The sequence below is a fragment of the Barbatula barbatula genome (genome assembly GCF_947034865.1).
Source record: "Barbatula barbatula genome assembly, chromosome: 5".
In the NCBI taxonomy this organism is placed as follows: domain Eukaryota; kingdom Metazoa; phylum Chordata; class Actinopteri; order Cypriniformes; family Nemacheilidae; genus Barbatula; species Barbatula barbatula.
In genome coordinates, this window is record NC_136769.1 from 10,372,022 (window position 1) to 10,396,683 (window position 24,662).

At 37.9% G+C, this 24,662-nt stretch overlaps 1 protein-coding gene across 3 annotated transcripts in view; it reads right to left on the reverse strand.

Annotated features, from left to right (window-relative positions):
- Window positions 1–24,662, reverse strand: part of clec16a (C-type lectin domain containing 16A) — a 35,069-nt gene that overhangs the window by 6,615 nt on the left and 3,792 nt on the right. For 2 of the 3 annotated variants that reach the window (XM_079456080.1, XM_079456078.1), the window contains exons 6-21: window positions 23,164–23,287; window positions 22,805–22,979; window positions 21,504–21,554; window positions 21,274–21,387; window positions 16,316–16,547; window positions 14,409–14,529; window positions 13,736–13,836; window positions 11,624–11,743; window positions 9,725–9,834; window positions 8,927–8,971; window positions 7,508–7,558; window positions 7,134–7,262; window positions 6,241–6,361; window positions 1,932–2,083; window positions 1,644–1,848; window positions 1,136–1,276 (exon numbers count right to left, since the gene is read on the reverse strand). In XM_079456080.1, coding sequence (XP_079312206.1) covers window positions 1,136–1,276; window positions 1,644–1,848; window positions 1,932–2,083; window positions 6,241–6,361; window positions 7,134–7,262; window positions 7,508–7,558; window positions 8,927–8,971; window positions 9,725–9,834; window positions 11,624–11,743; window positions 13,736–13,836; window positions 14,409–14,529; window positions 16,316–16,547; window positions 21,274–21,387; window positions 21,504–21,554; window positions 22,805–22,979; window positions 23,164–23,287 — 1,992 coding nt within the window. Of the gene's footprint in view, window positions 1–1,135; window positions 1,277–1,643; window positions 1,849–1,931; window positions 2,084–6,240; window positions 6,362–7,133; window positions 7,263–7,507; window positions 7,559–8,926; window positions 8,972–9,724; window positions 9,835–11,623; window positions 11,744–13,735; window positions 13,837–14,408; window positions 14,530–16,315; window positions 16,548–21,273; window positions 21,388–21,503; window positions 21,555–22,804; window positions 22,980–23,163; window positions 23,288–23,743; window positions 23,881–24,662 lie in introns of those variants that run through there. The other variant, XM_079456079.1, reaches the window with a different exon arrangement.

Genomic DNA, 24,662 nt, shown 5'->3' on the forward strand with positions numbered 1-24,662 from the left:
AATGTCAAGAGTTCTTGGAAGCACAATTATTTTTACCTGAAATATCAGCACGTCATCAAAAGAGACTGAAAGACTATTCTGAGTCATGCATTTCTCTGTAAAGACAACTAACTTCTTAAAGTCACAAAATTCTAAGTGTCAGAATATTTAGAATATAGTGAGAAATCTGGTTTCATTTATTTTGCTGGTATCCATGTCAACATCTACAGGACATATAGAGTGACAAGCTTTTAAACAGGTGTCATTAGTTAGAACTCCAGCCAAAATTTGACGTTGATAAAAGTTTGCAAATTTGATTTCCTTAACGCCACACAATGGCGTTTTTCATCAACAGGTGCCTAAGAGACGTTTTGAATATTTACCACTGGGACAGGGATCAGATTCAAATTCGCAAAAAAAGCACTGGAATATTACCCACTAGTATGGAAAACAAGATAACAATATTATGAAAGCACAGGATCAGAGTCGGTTGGGAGGAAGCTTACCTAAAAACCTGGCACAGACTAAAAAGAACTGCAACTTTGAGAAGTACTAGAGAAATTCTAAGGAAAACAAAATAAGGATGTGCAATTTGCAAGTAAATTCGTCAATTGTCTATGCAGATCGCAAAGGAGAAGTAGCAAGCCGCTTTTTCATCATTGTGGTACTTCAACGAATGGTTTGAAAGAGTAAAGAAAAAAACCCAAAAAAGAGAAAGAAAAAATGCTAAGGAGGTGAGTGTTCTGGCACTCACATTTACCAAATATAGTTTATGCTGTAATAGAAACAGGAACCTATGAAGCTTTGAACGTTTTTCTTAGAAAATTTAAATGAAGAAAATTCTGAAGAAATGTATACAGATTTGGAACAAATGGAAGGTGAGTAAATGAAGTATCCCTTTAAATGAACATTCTGAAAATCACATACAACTGATATAAAGGTTTTAAAAATACCATTCACTTATGCATACTGTATCATAGATTCATATTTCAGCCACAAAAAAAAGAGATATTTTATTTTGAACAATTATTGATATTATTGGTCGCACCACATGGTCGTTATATGTCATTGACCCATAAACCGTAATATGCAAGCGTGGATCACAGCTGGCCCCTTTATCTTTTGTGATTTCCTCTTTAGTCATTCACACAGTTACCTGGAACTTTATCTACAGAGGCAAAGGCTGGGCCTCGTCTGGACTGGTCATAGAAACGAAAAGGCAGCAGTGATGATGCAACCGATGGCTGGCTGAAGCCCAACACTTCACTAGGAGGCTTAACGGGGAGATCCAGTAGAGCTGCAGGATAAATGATTTAAGACAGATAAGAAAGACTGGAAAAGATGATCTTTTCTAGACTGATCATAGAAATATTGTATGTATATATTAAACACATACACGCAAACATTAACAATGAAAATGAAACCAACTGTTAAAGTATAAAAACAAAAGGCGAATTTTCTCAAACACATTTATGTGTGAACTATCACTTTAAACAAGTTATTCTGACTTATATATGTAGAGTAAAGAAAATAAACATATCTTCTGTAAACACAAGATAAGAGATGCTGTTGTAAACACAAGATAAGAGATGCTATTTAAAGACACCGTTTATGACTTTGGCTGCAAACTGATTTGTATAACCGACGAAGTGCCAGGAACCGACCTGCTATCCGCTGCATTTTCATGCGCCTGGCCTGGATGCGGCCCTTGGCGAGTCGCTGCTTGGCGATGATGCAGCGAATATGATCAGCGAAGATGAAGTTAGCCTGCAGGATGGGGACGGGCTTGGCGTGAGGGTTAGACGTGGGCTTGTGAATGATGATGTTCAAAGCCCTGCTGTCATCTTCCACGCCGGAAACCTGCATGTCCTGAGAAAATATGCATGGGATTTATCTGATCTGTCACGTTGGAACAGTCCACACAAGAATTAGGTCCAAGGGTTGAAGCAGACCTGCAGGAGGCCGGCAAACTTGACAACCCCCCATCCCAGACGCTTGGAGTCTGGTTCCACAAGGCTCATCTGGTACACGTCCACAGCCAGAAAGCGCTGAGCTTGAACACCGTCTTTGCTCACCACCATACAAGCAATAAGATCACTGTTATCTACAAAACAATACCAAACAGACATAGGGCTTTGGTTAAACATGATCGTTTTGTCTTCATTTCCTCACCCTCAAGTTGTTCCAAATCTGTATAAATGTCTTTGTTCTGATGAACACAGAAAGATATTTGGAAGAATGCTTGTAACCAAACAGTTCTTGGCCACCATTGACTACCATAGTAGGAAAAGTTTCTTTATACATTTCTTTGTTCTGTTGAACCAAAATATCTTCTTTTGTAAGAATGCAGGAATGCGAACAGTTCTGGGGCATTTTTGACTACCATTGCATTTACATTAACATTTAAGCATTTGGCAGACGCTTTTATCCAAAGCGACTTACATTGCATTATCCTATACATTTATTGAAATTTGCAATCCCCTGGGATCGAACCCACAACTTTGCGTTGTTAACTCAATGCTCCTACCACTGAGCTACAGGAAAGCACATTGGACCAGGAAAGCACCATTGGAAGTCAATGGTGGCCAAGAAATGTTTGATTGCAATAATTTGTCCAAACATCTTTATGTTCATCAGAACCAAAACATTTATACAGATTTGGAACAGCTCGAGGGCGAGTAAATGACAACAGAATTTTTATTTTGGGCTGAACTGTTCCTTTAATATGAAATTCCAAAGATTTCCAATTTATGCCCAAAATACATCACTAATGCACATGAGAGTTCAGGTTATAAAAAGAAACGCTGTGTTAGTAAATGTTCTACAAACACAAAATCAAGATACAGAAGTGCAGATGTGTATGATACACAAAGTTCACCTCGGCTCACCTAGCTCAACCATTTAAAAAAAAATGTAGTCACTAGTCGATCAAAAAGTGCAAAAGAGTGAGTGAGAGTTAATTTGGCGTGAAATCAGACTGCAGACAGACATGCGGGAGTTTTCAAAAATACTCCAATGAGTCATGACCTACAGAGAGCATCGTCAACCAGGACAGAGGCGAGCCAGGGGTAAATAAAGAGTCATAGTTACACACAATGTCGTTTGCAAATAGATCAACTCAACTATTCATATCTGAAACGGTGGCATCACACCTGTGGCTTGGCAAAAGCATCTGTAGTTCCTAAGAAGTCACACCAGCAGATTAGGGAAATACTATAGAAGCGAAAGGCAAAGTGCCGCTAGGCATGGTCTGTGATTCTCTACCAAGGAACAACCATTTCACGCAGTTATCATGTAACACATCTACCGTAAGATGATAGGACAAAGTTTTTTGAACACTGAAAGACCTTTATGAGGTACATAAGCTCTTTGACATTTGACTACAGGCAACCAGGACATATTTTTTACAAGGTGGCTGGTTTTGGTTGATTCATACTATTGTTGTTTCATAATACATGTCTTTCTAGAAGCATTTATGTACAAATGTCAAATGCACAGACCAGGTGATCTCTCTCTCTCTATCTCCCACACACATTTGTACAGGACAAATGCAAAAAACAACTAAAGAACACATGCTAAATCCGAACTGAATGAAGCCATACAGAGAGTCCCATGAATCCTCAAGTGTATACCGAACGGCTACATTCTGTTTAACTTAAAGAGAATAAGCTTTGTTTTTAATAGAAGTGATTTAGGCTCTCAGCCAGCATGTGGGGAGGGGTGTTACATGCGAATGTACCATGTGACCAAGTGGTTGAGAAAGCATTTCTGAGAACTTCTTCAGAACACTTCTGCATGTCATGCTGTGTGTGTAGTAACCATTATGTGCATGCAGTCTAAAAACAGAACCAAGCGGCGACATCTATTAGTTAAAAAAAGTATTTATAAAAATGCATAAATTACAGCAAAGACTGGAAATGTTCAGTAAGAAGGAACGTAGGCTCACAAAATGCGCTGTGAACTACTGCGTTGTGTGCATGCATCACTTCCTGTAGGTCTAAAAATAACAGGCATCAGTGGCACGTCAGTATGGCAGCTCTATCTGTCTAGTCTGTTCCAACAACCGTCTGATGATCAATTACTGGATTCACACTCAAAGGACATCAAAAGAGAAACATTAACTCAAATGATGCAAGACGTGGCATCTGTAATATGTGTAGCAGTTACTATGAAGTAGGACAAATTCACCCTCATTTGAAACCTGTATAATGACTCTTTCTTCTGTGGAAAACAAAACATATATTTTAAGAATGTCTCAATGGTGTTCATACATTGGAAGTCATTGGGGTTTCAAATTGTTAGGTCAATAGTGTCATGCATAATATCTCCTTTTGTGTTTTTTCCGAAGAAAGGAAGTAATAAAGGTTTGGAATGACACAAGGGGGGTAAATTATAAAAGAATTTTCATGCAAAAGCATTACAAACGCAAGATTTTCAAGTAATGTTCAACTTTGCCTGTGAAACAGACTCATTTTAACATTATCAATCTTAACAATCAAGGTCACACATTTATTAATGCTGCAATCTGTAACTTTTGCCTCTATCACCATATTATTTTGAAACACAAGATTCCATGTTACTCATCTTAACATGTGTTAAAAAACAGCTGAATCTGACACAGCTTACTCCACCCAAAAATAAAAATTATTTTGTCATTATCTGTCATTATTAACTCACCCTCCAGTTGTACCAAATCTGTATAAATTTAACACAGAGAAAGATATTTGGGAGCATGTTCAAACCAAACAGTTCTGGGACATCATTGAATACCATAGTAGGAAACATTAAAATGGTAGTCAAAAGTGCCCCAGAACGTTTGCTTTCCTATATTCTTCAAAATATCTCATCTTGTGTTCAACAGAACAAAAAAGATACAATATGTTTCCTACTATGGTAGTAAGTTATTTCCCAGAAACAATTTCAGTTGCTTACATTCCACCAATTATTGGTGTTCAACAGAACAATGAAATGAAAACAGGTTTGGAACAACTTGAGGGTGAGTAAATTATGACAGAATTTTCATGGGTGGAGTATTCCTTTATATATTAGGTACGTTAAAATGAAGCTTGACATTTTTTACATTAACTTACAGTTGTGAATCATGGAAAGTTATGGAGTTTTGAACGTTGTGTTTGTGCACTTGCTTTTAATAACTGATTTGTATTATTTTAACTCCAAAACGTTCCAGATTGCAGCTTTACCAAAACGTACAAAGGTGAAATTTAATAAGCAATTTGTCATAACCAAGGCAGGGGAGTGGGTTAGGTGACATCAGGTCAACATACACTTTCAGAACTGCTTGAACTTTTTACTACAAAAAAAATAAATTGTGCTTCCCAAAAGAAAATCATACGTGGGGTTTGAAGGATAAGAGTATCATACTGAGGTAAACTATAAAACATGCCTTTGCTTAGTCACTTAATCTAAATCTGTCTTAAACTTAAACTAATCTAAAACTTGACAAAGTTTTCTACACATTTCCCAATTCTGGCGAAACAAACGGTTCAAACCCGGACCAAACGCACGCAACCATATGCTGTGCGCATTAACCCTTTTGTGCACCAAATGCAACGTGACAGGAAATTACAGTGGGCTGATTTTGGCAGCAAAATCTGAGCTTCCTCCCACCTGCGAACACTTCCAGGGCCTGTCCCGCCCACTCTGTGACCCAGCCTGTAGGTGCTGCTCAGACTGCCTTACTGTCAAATGCCAGACGTACTGGAAGAGCTTAAGACAGCTGCCCACAACGGCTGCAGGCCTTAGTGACAGTGGAAGTTCTGAGTCAGTTCTTCTACACACACCCCCTCTTACATTTTAAAGTGAAAGGCCCTGAGGTAACCAGGACACCTGGACATAACTTAGCTGGAGGTGCAAAGAGAAGGGACGTGCAACACATGGTGATGTGATAACCGGTTAACAGTGCAAACCCACAGATTGCGTGAAAAAGGTGTATGTACACACACCACGATTTCAACACGTGTGGTACACAGTTAATGAGAAATACAAAAGGAAGTAAAGTCAACAGATGAATCTTAAAACCAAGGAGACGCAGTTTGTAAGAAATGGCAATTACACATATTTTTCTTGCAAAAATAAAGTCCAAGAGAGTGGAAACGTCTGATGATAAAGCATTAATGCACCATGATGCATTTACACAAAATTGCGTAATCTTGAATGCCAGCTATTGTTAATAAGTCAAAGAGTGCTTTGACAAATAAGAAAAAGTTTGATTACAAATCTGACGTGACAGTAAGGCCTTACTGAGGTCAAGCACATCGTCCGTCTTGATAAGATCCTCTGGCCGAGTGAGAGGAAGCTGAGTCTCTGGTTCACCCTGTAGCTGAAGGGATAGCGAGCGCAGCATGAAGAACACACGGATAGCCTGAACGGACACATGCAGGAACGGTTAATGATGTCACAGCGATAAAGCAATGGTGACAATGCAGAAATAATGGCTTTAATCCTACTCAATCTTTTTTATATAAGTAAATAATTGAGGCCTTTTGCTCAGTGTTCCTTTGCGTGTGTACTTTAATTCTAGTAGTTTAAATATTATTCTTAATGTTCTCAAACAAAAAACTATAGTCTCATTTAGATAACAGCTCTAATAAGACCTACGGAATTAAACTGAAGACCAATTGTGAAGGCACAGCAAATACTAGTAGTGTGCAATACCGGTATTAACACAACTTCATTATGCAAGTTAAATATTAACATTTTTTTAATTAAAAACAGTGAAATGTAGCCTCCAAATATTTGTCAAGTAAACAGTTCTTGGTAAAGTGGGAACTGTGGTTTTTCCAAGTAGACAGCAAGACCAGTAGGACATGTAAACAGTGAGCAATGAAGAGCAAAGATACAATTATACATTTAGCTATCAAGCATTTAATTACACATTCGGGAAGAAAATATAATGACGTGGCATCTTATTATAGCAACTTAAGCTATCCAGTCGAGAGTAATGAGACTGATCCCTGGTCCCACAGTTATAGCTTATCACCTCCTACTAAATTGAACATGAAATTGATTTCTGAGAACTGTTGGATGCCTTCCCAGATGCCTTGAGCCCCACACATGGGACAAAGAACGGCATTTCTAGCCTACCGATGGAATCCTTTGTGTTTGTGCTTTCAATATGAGTGTGTATCTCTAACCCTGCGTGTCCTCTCCACATCTCCACACGGCAGTCTCTTCACAAAGTCAATGCCAGTAAGGGGGGTTCCGGTGGGAGGCAGTAAAATAGATGCATCCATCATAAGATACTCCACGTTCAGGGGTTTACTCTACATAGAGAGAAACAGAAAATGTGAATTTACCAAAGACAAACAATACTCCCAGGAAAGGTTTTGTAAGAGGAAGAAACACAAGAAATATTAGCCATCCCTTTTCCAGTAAATTTGCTTTAGGAATGACAGCAGTTTCCTTCCACTCCAGAAGCAGGATGCACCGCTGCATTATCAAGTTATGACCAACAATAAAAGTGAGATTGCAAAAGTGACTGTTAGCGTATGTGCTCTGTAAGCCTTACCATCATGCTCCTGTATTCATCCTCAAACATGTCCAGGAAGATCTCCTCCCCCTGCAGGAAGTGAAATATTCAGAAACATTATCGTAAAGAAACATTTACTGAACACATAAAAGCGAAACTAAACTCCACTGGGAAAACTAAACACTACTTAAAAGCTCCATTTGGACTTTACATTATTGCGTATTGACACATTATTGCGAAATACAGATTAAGCCTTTGTCTCTCATTCTATATTAGGTACACACAATAATTCATGATTTAATAGTGAAACTTGGCTTGCGTTAATTCCAAACTGTTCTGCATGTTTACATTTTTAATTAAACATAATTTAGTTAGACTTTTAAGTTGTTTTTCTCATTGGGACCCAAATATGACCCAACAAAACAATCTACTGGAATTGCTATCTTTGTGAAGACATCCGGTAACACTGTATAAAGTTTACCAGGACCACACAAAAAAGTTTTCAAAGATTTTAATAAGGACAACTGTTTTGAAGAACCTAAAAGACACTTTTGATTTAACATTTCTTAGGCACTGAATAATTTCCATACTTCAATTTGATGACTTTCACATGTCTAAAAGATTTAACAACTTCTCTATTACTCTAAAATGTAGACAGGAACAGTAACAACGAGGGCTGACGGACTATGTAGAATATTTTTTCTGTACTGGCATGTTTCTTGGATGAGCTCAGACACCGATTGGCAATAAAAAGAAAACACTCCAGAACGTGACATACAAAAACCCGATCCCTCCCCGGGCAAACCATGATTTAAGAACAGAATGTTCAGAACTGTATTTATTTGTGTACAGTACACAGATCCTGTTGTGCTTCCTGATAATAAAGTCGCGGGATAACATCAGGAGGAATGCGACGCTTGCGTATCGTGTTCAGAAAAAGTTATCTGAAAACAAAAGCGTCTACAGTTCCCACGTACAGTAAGCAGAATCATGGCACATGTTAGAACTTCGAAAACAAAAGTGCTAAAGCCTGTAGTACAGACGAGAAAACAATATTCATTCCTAATGTAACCACTGGCCCCAGCACAAAACTGTTTCCATACACAGTCCCAGAGTCTCTGTCTGATTAAAGCATTTGCTTTTGTTTAATAGTAGTTCGCTTTCGCAGAAATGCTTGAATGTGAAGAAGCCACCAAGCGTGTCGACATGTTTTAACAGGAATCTGCTGGGATTTTCCCAAATATTAAATGTCTTTCTTTTGAGATGTGTGAGCCTAATTCCACCTCTGTCTTAAAAGGAAATCAAATGCGACTGGGTGACTTGAGGGGAAACACTAGGGATAATTTCTACAAAACATTTTTAAAATTGAACTTGTTACATGTGGTTTCTGTAAATACTTGCCAACGGGTGAACTTGACGTGAGACTTAAAAGAAAGTAAAACCAAACAGAAAACTTGCCTTATAAAATCTCCTCAATAAGTGAAGACTCTCTTCTCGAGCACCCTAAAAAAAAAAAAAACAATCATCATAAAGTTGTGCAACGCAATATAAACGAGCACAATTTTATTATGAGCTTCCTGTGAATCTAGTTTCGAAATAAGCAAGAAGAGTTAGCCAATGTAAGAAATTACTGGGAAAAAACAAAGTGCATACTGTACCATAAACAAGCGAAATATGTTACAAGCAATATCGAATCATCCTGAATAGTCAAATCACGAATGAATGAATCATTTCATTTCTTTTAAACAAACTACCCCAATCATAGGACATTATTATTGTGTAAAAGTACAGGAAAATCCAAGACTTTAACAGTATAGTGTGATGCATCTGACAATGAATGAATGTGATTATTAGTTTTGATGTCTTATTAATTATATTGCCTGGTCATGCTACATGCTATATTGGTTTACATGCTTTGTGTATAGCAATTTAACTATAACTATATATATATATATATATACCCAAAATTCTTCAAACAGCAGACTACCAGTAAAATTGAAAAAAATGTGGGCCCCATTTTTTCACACATGTTCAGACACAGGTTAACTCTTGAGTGCTTGTCATGTTTAGTACCATTTTCTAAACTATATGGAATAAAATGTGATAATGGGAGAAATGTTAAAGTTGTCAGAATAGATTTTGGTTTGACTGTATATGCTGATAGATATGGACAGGTAAGGACACAACCAGTTCTAGCATTTCATTCTGCTTTTCTGATATTAAAATGCTTGATGTTCTGCATGTCAAAGTCCCTACCTCCAAACAGGCCAAATGGACGTCCTTTATAATGCACCGAGAGCTGCACAGGACAGACTGTTTCAGGAGCAGACAGCACAACTCCAGGGTAGCAAGACGCACCTTTGCATCTGAGACACACAAACACCCAAGTTAGACTTTACAGTTTTGCTTCTGGAGTGATGATATAAAACAAACACTAGCTTGTTTCTACCTTTAAGTATGGGCTTATTTCGTGATAACAGCCGGCTGCTTGTATATTATCCCGCTTATTACAAGGCTACTTGCCACATGAGAAAAAAAACTAGAACATAAAATGTAGATTGGAAATATTTCATTATCCAAATGCAGGCCTTCAGCGAGGAAAAGCTGTTTACTTGCTGTTTTAATGCAAGAAATGACGTTCAAACGTCATGAACAGGCAATTTGGTTTAATAATTGGTAAATATAATGTCATGCATGATATTAAAAGACATATTGTTATTTAATTTGTCAAAATTATTATCTGGGAATGAAGAACCTGCAAATGTGGCGACTGGCCAATCAGAATCAAGCATTCCAACGAGCCGTGTAATAAGGATGTCAAATGAGTGGGCTGTCTTATCACACAATTACAATTCTGACACATGCCAGGAGAAATATCAAAACAAACATGGCAAAAAAGGAAGTGTGGAGCATTTGAGTCCTTTAGCTCAGATGTGCCATGTGTAACCAAAACAACAGTTAAACATCGTAATGACAATTGTCAAACATGCATAGGAAATAGGTAAAGTTATTTCGATAGCAGGATGAGAGGAATCACGACCACTTTGAAAATGATTTGCACTGAAAGCAAAAATATAGACTTTGTTTTATATGTCCGTTCCTTTTTTCAATATACACGGAGATGAAACTGTAACTAGATTTACTGTCATCATAGTGTCACAACAGATCCTCAACTGAAGTGTCAAAAGTACAAAGTTACAGCATCACGTACTGATTCTGACAACTTGATTTGACGCTGAACTGTCGCATGTATAACTATGCCATAAACAAATCAAACACATCATTATTTATTCATACTCATGTCATTCATCCTATACATGACTCTTTCTTCAGTGGAATACCAAAAGAATATATTTTAAGAAATCAGTGGTTTTGTGTTCATACAATGGAGGTCAATGGGGGCCGACGTTCGGTTACTAACATTCTTCAAAATATCTTCTTTGTGTTCTGCAGAAGAAAGTAAGTCATAAAGGTTTTTTTTTTTTGGGTAAACTGTGCTCCAAGTGACCACTGGTGGAGTCTTGTTCTTAATAAAGGTGCGTGAGGCCTCTGATCGATAGTCGAGTACTAATGATGAGCATCATATAATACGGTTTAGTCAAATAATACAGTTTAAAAAATGTGTTCATCCAACCCTGTTATTACCTGGATGTGAAGCAAGTCTGAATGTCAACATATAAAAGAACACTAAAATTCGCAAAAAGGTGAAACAGACTGACAGTTACAGGAAGTTGGTTGCATTTATGGTTACTCAAGGGTGTGACAAAGGTTACACATCTGAAGAAATGTCTCAACCTATTATCAAAGACATCAGGAAACGGTAATCCTATAAAAATCCTCATCCTGAAACATCCTGATGTACAAGGTATAAAAAGGGAACGTAGGGCGGGTTTTGACTGTATCCATCAGAATTCAGATGAATAAGGCAGTACTATCAGACTGTTGTTTGTTATTGTATTTTCTTCCTGCCTGCACCACATTATTAACATCAGCAGATGATTCACAGAAATAGTTATTATGCCTTTTTTTAGCATCTGGCTTGTTCGACAAGTTCAGACGCAACTCTAAATTCTGCAGAATCAGCAAGTTAAAGCAAGCAGTTGGTAGAGTTCAGTAGGATTCAGTGAAAAGGTGCAGGTGAGACAGCATGTGTACCTGGCTGAGCGGCCTGGCTCATGATCCGAATCACTCGCTCCACTAACACCTGGCTGTAAAAGTTCCTCTCCTCATTTGGCACGGGCAGCTGGATCTTCTCTAACAGCTCGAGGTTTATACCTGCACGTACACAAATGCATGCATCAACAAGAGGGATCAAAAGAACAATCTGCGATGATCCTTTCCCTTTTATCAGAAGCCAGAATTGTGTCTTTTACTGGAACTATGCATTATAAAAACAAACAGTCTTTTCTGACAAGTGGTGTGATCCTATACAGTGTGATTGTACATGTAAACATAAGGTTTTTAAAGTTTCAACATCACCGGACAGGGAATATTTATGTTGTAAATAGACTTTCTTTAAACAAGAAGTTTTAAACTGAGTACTTTTACACAATGAAAAACGGAGAAGTGTTTACCGTACACATGACAGCATTATCAAAATGATCTGCATTTACATGGATCTGGGACTCTGTCTACACTAGTGCGTTTTCATTTGAATACAGAGTTTTCGTTTTTAAAACGCTCTTCGTCCACAACTAGCATTTTCAAGCGTTTCCCAAACGCTGGCCATCCATACTGTCGGAAAACGCTCACATCCATATACTGCGCATGAGTAAAACACATCAGAATTGATTAATTCGTTTATTTACTCTCTGCCTTATTATGTCATCAATGTGGAGTCTATTTTTATATAGATGGACAATGAGGTAACTTAGATATGTTGCACACTGTGCGATTTTATATAGTTATCTAAGATCGTTGCTTGTCGAACATGATTAAATTCATGTCACACACTGCAATCTCATCTGTTGTTTATGACAGATTGTATTACACATGCAAGAAGATTGTCCGGCATATCAATTGGTGTCAGTAATACACAAATTCCTTGTTTATCAAATGCCAATAAACCCGCAAAAGAAGTTTTTCATCAGACTGTGAAGTGCATTACAAACGCAAAAACAGTTTTCCCTCTGTCATGATACACTGGTGATGACATGTCGAACAAATAGTCTTTCTCTCTCCATAATTCAACAAGTTTTTCTTCTTGTTGTACAGTCCACTTCGCTCTTTTCGGCAAATTTGTCTGAGACGTCAAAAATCTGCTGTCTGCTGTCACCTTAACACAAGACTATAAAGCTGCAAAAGCGGAAAGTGAAACTTAACTCACGTTCTGCTTGCTGAACAATAACTGCGAGTGATTAAATATTCAGTCTCCTGAAATGCAATCTAAAGTATGTATTAACTGACATTAATGCTATCAGGAGTGCAGTCGAAACAACTGCGTCACATGACGAAAAACGCATCATCGTTTTTAAACGCCTCAGTTTACATCATCCACAACTTTGTTTTCAAATGTTTCCACTGTCGAGTGCGTTTACGAAAAGCTATGTTTTCATTGACAAAATACAGTCTCAGTGTGGATTAAAGGCCAAAACGGAAGGAAAGTGCTGACAAATGAGTAAAACGCTGTATTATGCATGGCAGTGGATGGCGCCGTTATGCTATAAAGAAACCCCATGTGCCTGCACATATAATGCGCTTTTAACGATAATGCCGTCGTTTTGAAAAACTTGCACTTTGAGACCCGTTTTCAAACGTTCAAGTTTTCAATCCCCCCAAAATGAACATAAACTGTTAACGTCTATGACTTGACACGTGACTTGAATAAGTGAAAGTTGAAAGGTTGGATATAACTGGCTGGTTTAGCAATTTTATTACAGAAGTCACATGTTTAAATGTTTAAGCAGGGTATACTTCCAGCTAGTCTTTCAACGCAAGCCTATTACTGTACACACGTTATTGATGAAAAAAAATCTTTGTGGATTTATGTGTATACAATGGAGGTCAATAGGGGCCGATGTTGTTTAGTTACCAACATTCCTAATAATATTTTTCTCCAAAAGAAAGAAAGCCATGCAAATTTGGAATGACATGAGGGTGAGCCAATGATGAACGCATTTTTATTTAAGACCGAACCGTCCCTTTATCCGCTGCAGCTGTGACTTTAAATGGTCTTTTAAACTAGAAGTGATTCACTCTTACATCTGCATTTCTTTGTGTACAGTGACGCTTTCTAGACTGTCAGGGTTGAGGAGACAGATCAAGTACCTTTACTGTGAGATACGGCATAAAGCAGACAAAGCACAAACAGGGCTTGGTAATCGTCAGTGTCGCAATCCAGTGAATTATATAACATGTCCAGGAAGGGCCTATGAATAAAACAAACACACAGTCATTTATTTCCTATTTCTTTAAAAATCATGCACACTTATGGATGTAACAAAACACGTGGATGTTTGACAACATCAACATCCAAACAATAGATTATGACAACATAATCTCTTGGCCTGAGTTATGTAGCAATGTATTATTGAGTTATATTAAAGGCAAGGTATAAACCACAAGCCTCATGTCAAAACTGATCTGTAAACTTCAAAGAAGCAATCATAGGTTAAACTTTATATTGTATAAACATTAGATTCACCCTCCTGAGATATTCCTGAGAATTTCACAGATATTGCATGTTCATACAGACAAGAATACATAAATAGGCACTTAAAAGGTTTGGAGAGCAGTCTGAACACGTCCTGGACTTCTTTTGAAGAGAGCTCTGAAGCTCCATTGTTCAGATTAAAAGGAACCAAAACTGACTACCCAACTATAGGATTATCGGTTCAGGCCAACACATACTAACACTTTTCAAAGCACTACAGTTTATGTGTGTTTTTATTTTTTAATCCCAGTTAGCTATGACAACGTGTGCTCTCGTGTGTCCAACTACCTGTTCTTCTGGACTTCAGATCTAGCAGCCGCAGCGCTCTTCTCCTCGTCTGTAATGTTTTGTTCGGTTAACGTGGACACATCAGAGATCCTGCACTTCTCCATCACCACCATCTCAATCTCTGCAGTACACGCAGACATATCCACACAACATATGACAGCAGAGCTGGATTTGGGCATCAGTCATGGAAGATACCAGTATCAAACCTTCACATTTTTATATCTAGATCTTCTATTTTATTAACTATACAGCGGTGAAAATGTCTATGACAGACAATTAAACTTTCAAAAACTTCCACAGTAAACATTACACCTACACAACAATTCTTCAAAAGTCTTCTATAATACAAACAAATATGGACAACAACAATAGGAATGTGTAGAAATTTAGAAATGTGTGTTCACATTTTGTGGCGCTTTGAGTCCATCAATGACCAACAAATAAATCTCATTATCAGTTGAAAATGTCCATATGTGAAAAACAAGTATATAACACAGATAAATGAATGTGACTAAATACATATGACACAGGGCAAGGGGTGAGGTGGAGAGCACAGAATGAACGTGAACCAAAGTGACCGTGTTTAAATAAAGAAATTGTGTGGGAAGGCATCCAAAGTGGGATGCTCTCGCAACTGACCTGACATGATTTGTGATCAACATCCTTTGTTGGTCCTGAAAGAACATATCTGTCAAACAATCATACATTCAAACATAAAACAATATAACATTGGGAAAGGCCAGGTTGATGTTCTATAAATCCTTTAACCCCGGCAACAAGCCAAAGCTAAGATCTAAAATCTGATTTGTTGGTGAATTGGATTACTGTTGCCATCAAGGATGTTGATCTCTAAACATATCTTAACTATGAGCTTTAATTTCTCTCATTACCAGTGTCGGGGAACATAACTTTCACAAGTACCGAATATACACAAAATCAAAATAGCCATAAGAGGAAACTATTGCATTACATCACATTGATAAGCTAGTTCGGTGTTCTCACATGTTTGTCCGACAGGCACTTTTTCTTTAAATCGAAAGACCGTATTTTCGCTGTGTTCACTTCATAAAGACAGGGTTTGCGTGCAATGACAACAGGTTATGCAATTGTCAAATTTAATGAATTCAAAGGCAAAGCGTATGTCCACCGCACCCGCAAGCTTCAGGTAAATCCCTGCTGTGAGGCTACACCCAAATTTTGGTGTTTATTTTTGCCACTACCATGGATTCCAATGAAGGAAAGATTTTTTGTTCACCTGCAGTATTTTAATGTTTTATAAACAAACGTCTCGCCACGCCATCATCTATACGTCACGGAAGCGTAATGATACACGACAATATCCATCACATGCATGTACAGTTGATGCATTTAGTAGTAAATATAGAAGTACATTTCATTCTTAAAGGGATAGTCATCATTTATTCACCCCTATGCCGTTCAAAACCTGTATATGACTTCTGTGGAACACAAAAGAAGATATTTTGAGAAATGTCTCAGTTGTTTTGTATCCATACAATGGAAGTCAATAGGGCCCAATGTTGATTGGTTACCAGCGTCCTTCAAAATATCTTCTTTTTTCTTCTGCAGAACAAAGAAAGTCATACCGGTTTTAAATGGCATGAGGCAAGTAAATGATGATTTAATTTTTAATGTTTGGGTGAACTATCCCTTTAATGGTATGCTTCTTAAGTAAAGTAACTTGGACATTATGGAATACATTAGGCACTTAGGCTGTATTTTATTTGTTACATGACACATCAAAAACATTACTCACAACACTGGTCATCAAAGAAGAAGATGACTTATTGTTTGGTCAGTTGTGAGAGCAAAGCCACAGGAAGAGAGGTGTGAATGGTGGGCCATTCATCAGTCATGCTTGGAAATTAATTTAGTCTAGTGCTACTCACCTTCCTTATCCCCACTTGTCCTGCTGGCCTTTGAGCTAGCTTCTGTACCTTTAGCCTTTTCCTTCTCTTCATCCTGACCTTCCTCCGTTCCCCTCTCCTCCTCTTCTTCTTCACCCACATTCTTGTAGTTAGGTCTTTTCTGAGTCTTCTTCCTGCCCCTGTGACGGCTCATCTCTAAAGAACGCTCCAGACTCTCTGGCGGCTTGGTGAAGCGACGGACACCAGCATTGCTCTGAAAATATGACAGAGGGGACAGAGCATATTTTTTTAACAGCCTTTTGTAACCAAAATGTTTAATCTGCACAGGCTATGAATATTCACAGCATTAAAATAATTAAAAATCTGTCTTCATTTACTCGCCCAGAAGCTGATGAACACAGAAAAAGGTATTTGGAAGAAATGTTGGCTTTATAAGCCAATGCATTTAAATATAAAATGATGCGTGTTAAAGGAATAGTTCACTTTCAAAATTTTAATTCTGTCACCATTTACTCCTGTTTACTACCTGTTGTCATTCTAAACCTGTGTGATTTTCTTTCTTCTGCAAAACCTGCAAAAAAAAGGTATTTTGACCAACGGTTTTAAGTTTTAGAAAACATTTTTCAAAATATCTTCTTTTGTGCTCTGCAGAAGGAGGAAAATCATACAGGTTTGAAATCACAACAGGGTGTGTAAATAAAGACAGAATATTCATTTTGAAGTCATAGACATCAGGCATGGCATGAGGATAAAAATAATTATTACTAATGTTTATTTAAAGGGGGCACAATGGTGGTAGTTTATAAACTACCCATTCTTGGGTTAAAGAGTTTTAACCACAAGGCCTCCCCAAAATTCAACACTGTAGAGCTTCAAAAGGGGGACAACATTTTACCAAAGTGTGATCGGGCAAACCTAAGCAACTGCAAGAACATTAAACACCCAATTCACCGTTTGAAGAATTTCTGAGAAAATACCAAAGCAGCAACTTCTAAACTGAAAATCAAGATCTATATCAAACAGAATCTTAATTTGATGTCCCCCAGCTTTATTAGGCCCCAAACAAACTCTAAAAAACAAAAGTGCTCCTAAACGCTTCTCTCTGAAACATGAGAGTAGGTCATTGCCGGCCATTCTCGACATAACATTCACACATAACCCTTCTGAGATAACAACAATAGCTGCTTTTATAATTTCTGCAGAACCCAAAACGGCGGTGAAAGGAAAAGAGCCGCTTGCTTCTCAGAAACAACAAGCCACTAAAACAGGAAACAGCTGCCAAACAGTCAAGGACACAAAAAGGCGAATGCAATACAGGCAGCAGAGCTGTTTCTGAAGAGCTGCAATAAATCATGCGATATGAGATACACTAGGCAGCGCAGTTGGACGGCACAATAAAGGACCCCTGCCTCATTCAGGGCAACCGACAAAGTTTGTTCTAAGAAGAGCAGGAAAGCAAAATGAATAATCACATTTTTCGTGGTCTCGCAGATACGCTGAACCACTCGGCCTGCTATTCAAGGAACACTTGAGAGAATTCAAAGAACGTGTTTTTATTGCACCGCCGCCTGCAAAATAAATGGTACATTTTGATAAGTAAGATAATGCTCTCCCTTCAAAGATGAAACGTTAGCATTCTCTATGGTTTCTTTCAGACGCAGTGTGAGAAAAACAGAACACGTAGCCGATTACAAGCGTCAGTGCGTCTCACTTTCTCAACAAAAACAAAGCCAGGACCGCAACAGGTCATGGTGACAAAGAGCCAAGAACATGCGCCTCGCTGAGAAGTGCAGTGCTCAATAGGATGCCACACTTGCGAAAAACAGCCATCTGTGGTCTGCCTGCGGTCGCAGACTTAATGACGGAATTCTATTCAAAGTGCAATGAAAAATTGCAAGGGCAAGATGTGTTTACGAGAAAGGACCGTTCGACGTAACAGATGAGAGATGATACAGAACAGCAGTTATGATGACCTCACTCTCTCTGTAAGACTGCTGAGAAGATAAGCAAAACCAAAAAAGCATTATTTGCAGGATCACAGCTTGTCTAACAGTTACTAAAGGCTGTACTGTGGTCAACTGACACGTGACATCCTTTCACGACAGACACCTAGATATACCGAATTTATATGAAAGAGAACAAGGAAATGTGTTTAAATGAGGCAAAGCATTCTATACTTTCCATACTTTGATCCGATTTACATTCGCAACTGATATGAAAATGAAGAAATTCCAGAAACAGGTTGCTAAAGCGTGCCACCGGGTTACAGGTGCGTTTCCAGCAAACGCTGCAGCAGGTGCATGTCTTAACACTCGCAGTGCACTATTTAAATCATGTGTAGAGAAAACAGTGGAAGCTTCTAATACAGTGGCGTAAATGAAAGCAATGCGGTTTCACGCTTCATCTCTGCACTATATGAACTTTATACTTCCTGTCATCCAAACAGGGACCTGTTTAAAATCCAGATCCTAAGACAGATCTGCCCTGTCTCGGCTGTTCCCTCCTGTGCTCAACCCCCATCTGTGGCTTGTGGTAGATGAAAGTAATGTGATGTGTCTCTGCGTGTGTGTTACTGGTAACACACAGAGGTACTAGCACCTATTTCACAGGCCTTACGGGAAAGGGAAAGTAGGTTAGACGCAGTGTAGTGATGTTGTAAAGCAAATCGCTTTATAACAGAGCAATGAAACCGTATCTATGTGGCAAAAAAAAGTTAGCATTTACATAAGGATTCCCGCCAGCTTCCTTAGAGAGCTCCTCACGATGAGTTGGGGGGGGGTCAACACATTTTTACACAATTAATTATAACAGATTGAACTAAAAAACCTATATTCTCCTATACTTGCAGCAGCTTTACAAAAATAGCAAATTTATCAAATATGATTATATACAATTATTATCCAGTTAATTATAATCCAACTTGACTGCTTTTATGGTGGGTAGAAAGATATCCCATTCAATACTTCTCATAAAAAATATGTTTTATATGGGCTAGGACGGTATCTCTTATAATCATATTTACGGCTCCTTGTTAATAAAAACATTCTGGCTATAAAAAGCTCTTGTTCATATCATCTGCACATCTGGATCTCACAGTAGCACAAAGTGATTTAAAAACAAGCCGCTCTATTCTGTTGTTGCTGTCAGCTTAATTTATAGCACATGTTTGGCACTTCCAAGCATGCAATGCAATAAGCAAGCTGAAGAAAATGTAACAGTCAGCAAAACAATTGCATTTCAAAGCCCAAAAAAAACTAAGTATCACGTTACTCTGCTTACTTCAAGTGCAGGGGTTAATGATCTACAATTCAAATTCATTTAACATGAATTTGACAATGTTTCAAACTAGCGTGCATGATTTATTGCATTACTGTGATAACGGCCTCTTAATTGAATTCGAGGTAGATGTCAGGTAGCAGTCGCTCAGGTCTCGCTGGTTTAAAGGTTGACAGATTACCATCAGCTGATTAAAAAAAAAAAAGAGTCGAGCAGAGCACGATGTGGTGAAGCCTGAGAGGTGAAACAGACCTCAGAAAAGGGGCAGAGTACGGGAAAAAGGAAATGGCTTTTGATAACACTGACACAAATAAGAAAAAGAGGCAGTTTCCTTGAAAAGGCAACTTGACTGACAGACGATTCTTTTTTTACTGGTGGCAAAAACATATTTAGCAGAATGGGCTGTGCTTAGGTAGGCTTGCTTTCAAGATGCCACCAAACGCATTCTAGAAATATATTAATCACCACATTTTCCAGTAATTATAGTTTTAAGTATCAGCTATTATTTAAAGCACCAGATTAGATACGGTAGGCTAATAATAGTTTTGTTTATCCAGTACAAACGCAAATCTTTCCCATTCAAAAAAGAATTGCATTTTATCAGCATACTATATTTACATGCGTTCTACAATGTGTTAATGCTTGATATCATCTAGTGGAAATTGTTGATTTATTATTATGATTATTTATTGATTTATTATTGATCGCTTAAAAAAAGGTAAACAAAATTTTTATCATATGGGTTATCGTCTGTACAAAACATAAATTGTTTACATTATTGACTGAAACGTCCCCATCTTTGCTTCCCCGACAGGAGCGGAAGCACTTTTCTCAAACCCTCTCCCAGCAACCAGTCTGACATTTTGGTGTCATAGCCAGATACAAGCAAACAGCTCAAGCTGACAAATATTTGCATACAGGCATATGTGTGGCCTGGCCCGGATTCTGCCATCAACAGAATAAAAAACCAGCAGCGTGCTACAGGCCTGCTCTGCACAATCTCACTTCCACCTACACTCTTCAGCAGCGATGTCTAGTCTACTGTGTAGAAAACTTCAAAGCGAGCCATTAACACCACTGATATCACAGCGCTCTTATCTGCGTCTCTTACCTCAGTGTTAAATACACTCATGAAAATAACAAGAACAGATGCAAACCACAATGAAAAATTCTCTTCTCCTATCCTCTCCTACCATCTCGTCCCTCGACTGGAACAACAGCGTTTTCGGAACTACCCATTTTCTCAGAAGTTTAATTGGGGGTTTGATAAGCATTATATCGAATAAAGGGCACTGTGCCTCTGTAGTCTGTTAAGAGATCTGGTGAGCTGATAACATTTAGCAAGTTCAATGGGAGCGCACGTCACTGCAAAAAACACTGGGTAGGGGAAAGTTTGGCCAGTCGTGGTTTAATACACAATGAATATCATTTAACACCTAACAGAGGCAGATCAACTTTATACTGTGTAGTACAATGGGTTCAATCTCATGAAAAGAGTGTTCAAAGTATAGATTCACAATCTAAATATCTCTTTGGATAAAGTGTCTCCTTAATAAATATCTGTACGCGATTCTCTGAGCCTTAACCCCTTACACATTTAAACTGAAAGTGATTAAAAGCTACAGTTGCACAGTGCATCGCTCATTTGAATACATTTCAACTTTATCATATTCACTCGTGACACTTCCAGCGAATATACTCACTGAACATTTGTGAGCACTTTGCTCTGTTTGCACGGAGAACATGGACAGATCTCCATTCAGTATGACATCGGCCAGGGAATTCACCAGTGGCCGGTAATGGATGATCAGGAACACCTAGAGACAAATTTGTCAATACATTACAAACTCATTACCCACTCATGCAGTTCACCTTCCATGATCTGTTCTCTCAATGCAAGTCTTAACAAAACAAAAAATCTCATTACACAAACCTGTGACAGCAGGTAGAGTGACACCTGAGGGTTGATCTTGCCTTCTTCTGACTGGAAAAAAGATGCAAACAGTTATAATATGTCATGGTGCCTCTTTGAAAATATGAGAGGGTTTAGAAATGGTACTAAAAATCTTGCAATATGAAACAATCACTATGCTCATGTAATTACTCTATATATATATATATATTGGGCCGTACGGAGTTTCACTTCATGGTTATTTTGGCCAAAATAATTCACCCAATACTTTTTTTGGAATACTTCACCCAAACTTAAAAATTCTGTCATAATTTACTCACCTTCGAGTTGTTCTAAATCTGATGAACACAGAGAAAGATATTTGGAAGAATGCATATAACAAAACAGATCTTGCTCCCCACAGTAGTAAAAATTACTTTATTCTTTTGTTTTGTTCTGTTAGACACAGACGAAGACATTTAATGGGGAGCAAACAGTTCTGGGTCACTTTTGACTGCTGTACGATTGTATTTATTCCTATTATGGTAGTTAATGGGGGGCAAGATCTGTTTGGTTACAAGCATTCTTTCAGATATCTTTCTCTGTGTTCAGAACAAAGACATTTGGAAAAACTCCAAGGTGAGTCAATGAAGACACAATTTCCATTTTTGGGTGAATTAACCCTTTAACAATATTTTCACAATCAATTTTTTTTAAAGAACAAATAATGTTATCGGTCAAATGATATTTCATTTTGTGTATTTGTGTTTTCCGCAACAAATCACACTTACATAAATCTCTTAAGGCAAAACTTTAAGCAGGTGCTGAATCAATATTACAATATTAACGTACGTGTGGAATTAGCACAGTATTGATAATCATGAATTTTAATATCCCGGTTATTGTCATTACCTGTATATTGTTACAACCCATGCTGTTCTTTATTTGTTCCTTTAATGCGTTTACATTTAACCGCAATGTATCACAACTATACAAACTTTTTTTGTATCTGCTTTTTTATTTCATAGCCATATGAATGCTTGTAAAATCATAAGATCTTTATTGCAATTGACGAAGCAGAGCCCCACAATTTTACCTGCTGTTATATTATATCATCATGCTTTTCATTACCAACACAAAAAAGTTACGAGGAAAAATGTATTGCTCGTTTGTTCTGACATAAGAGAAACAATACATTTGATCATTTTAAAAGAGTAAAACAACACTTTACAAACGAGAAGAGTCATCAAAACTTGCAGCCAACATACTGAATTAACATCACAACAAAGGGGTTTCTTAATGTTGAACATATGAAAGGTTAAGACAAAAGGCAGAGGACTCACCTGGTCTTGGGTGACCAGAGAGTACACATAGAGGGGCAGGAAGAGCCTGTTGAGCAGGTGGTCGGTCAGCACATCATTAAGAAACTCACAGTTGATAATAAGGATATCATTTAGATAGTGAAGGTGGTCCAGATGCTCAGCAACAAGGTCACTCAGTTTTCCTCTGTTCTTATGCCTGATGATGAAAAAGGTTTACATTAATTTGTGGTAATAATTAGGGGAATCTTGTGCACAATCTATCAACACACTGGCACCAGTAATGCAAATTCTCCGATCAACTCTATGGTCTCTGGTGTTATCTAGTGGTGGGAAGATGAATTACATGTTGCTAATTGGCTCTTTAAAATAAGTCGTCTTACTCTTCATCGGTCTGCACACACTTGTCCAGTTCTATGACATGGCTCCCTATAAACCAGACCAAGTTGGAGAAATAGGGCACGGCTGTTTTGTCCCGGATGTAATGCAGCATGTGCTGGTTGTCCACTACAAGGTAGGACAAAAGTTGTCAGTTATTTGACAGCAGTCACGTGGATCAGGAAACAGACACACTGTGGTTAAGTATAACACAACTGACACAGCGGTTCATAAAAGCATAAGAGGTTAATTTCAGGGAAATGGGGAGACACTATTCAGATGTGAGAGTGTTGTGTTTAATGATGCAACTACAGAATAAGGAGCTGGGCTATTTCTGATCGGGAGATAAACATGTTTTATAAATGGCATCACAATCTGTCAAACATATTATTTCAATGCAATAAATAGAAACAGGGATATATAACAGGATATTTGCAATGTGACCCCTCAACTTAAAATAGTTGAAAACATACACACCTATAACTGACACAGATCACACACATTATGCTTACAACAAAACCACAAATAACATGCAATACAAGTGCCAAAAAAAGTTCTGTAAAGTTCTGAATTTGACCAACTTACATGACACTTGAATAAGGCACACAGGAATCACCATAGAGGGAGAGGGGAAGAACAGACAAAGGTTAACAGGATTACTGAACTAGTGGAGCTCTGGCCCTGAGGGCCTAGAGATATAACTACCACACCATCTAGTGGCTTAAACTAAACCTGCACAAAATAGCATAAGAAGAACAGCCCAAAAACACAGTGACACCACAGTAACTAGACATAAAACATAGCTGCCAGGACATGCTAAAGCCAAGAGGAAAATGTACCACCCAATTGGTCATTTATACAATCAGGTTCTTGAAATGCAATTCATTCTCTGTAGTTCCTTAGAGATGCATGTGATGTAGATTAAGCATAAACATTTAAAGGGATATTTCACTACCAAGTCAAAACTTCCCCAAGTTTCACTCACCCTCAAGGCATCCTAACTGAATATGTTTTTCTTCTGGAAGAATAATCCAGTAAGAGTTAACCATATAGTTGATTGAAACCATATTCAGTTAGGATGACTTGAGGACGAGTAATCAAGTTGCATTTGACTTTGTTCTTACCTACAGTAGGTTTCCAGTTGTCAAAATGTGCATACCTCATGTGGTTACTCTTTAAGGGCACATGTGTGAACATGAGGGGAACAGTCTAATATTACACTAAAAATGACCTTTTGGACAAGAAAAGTGAAGTAAGTTCTGAGAAATTATCTACCATCAAATATTTGCACATGACATTTTGTTATTCAATTCAATCACCATTTTTCCATTTCCATTTTTTGTGTAGCCTAGTGTGGCAAGTGGCCCGCTGTATGCACAATAAGGCAATAATCACCATTTGCACATTTACGACTTATCATTTCAAACACATCTCTACAGGGATCAACTGATCAGCTAGAGGACAAACAGGAATTCAATAGCAAGCATAAAGCAGATAGGAAATG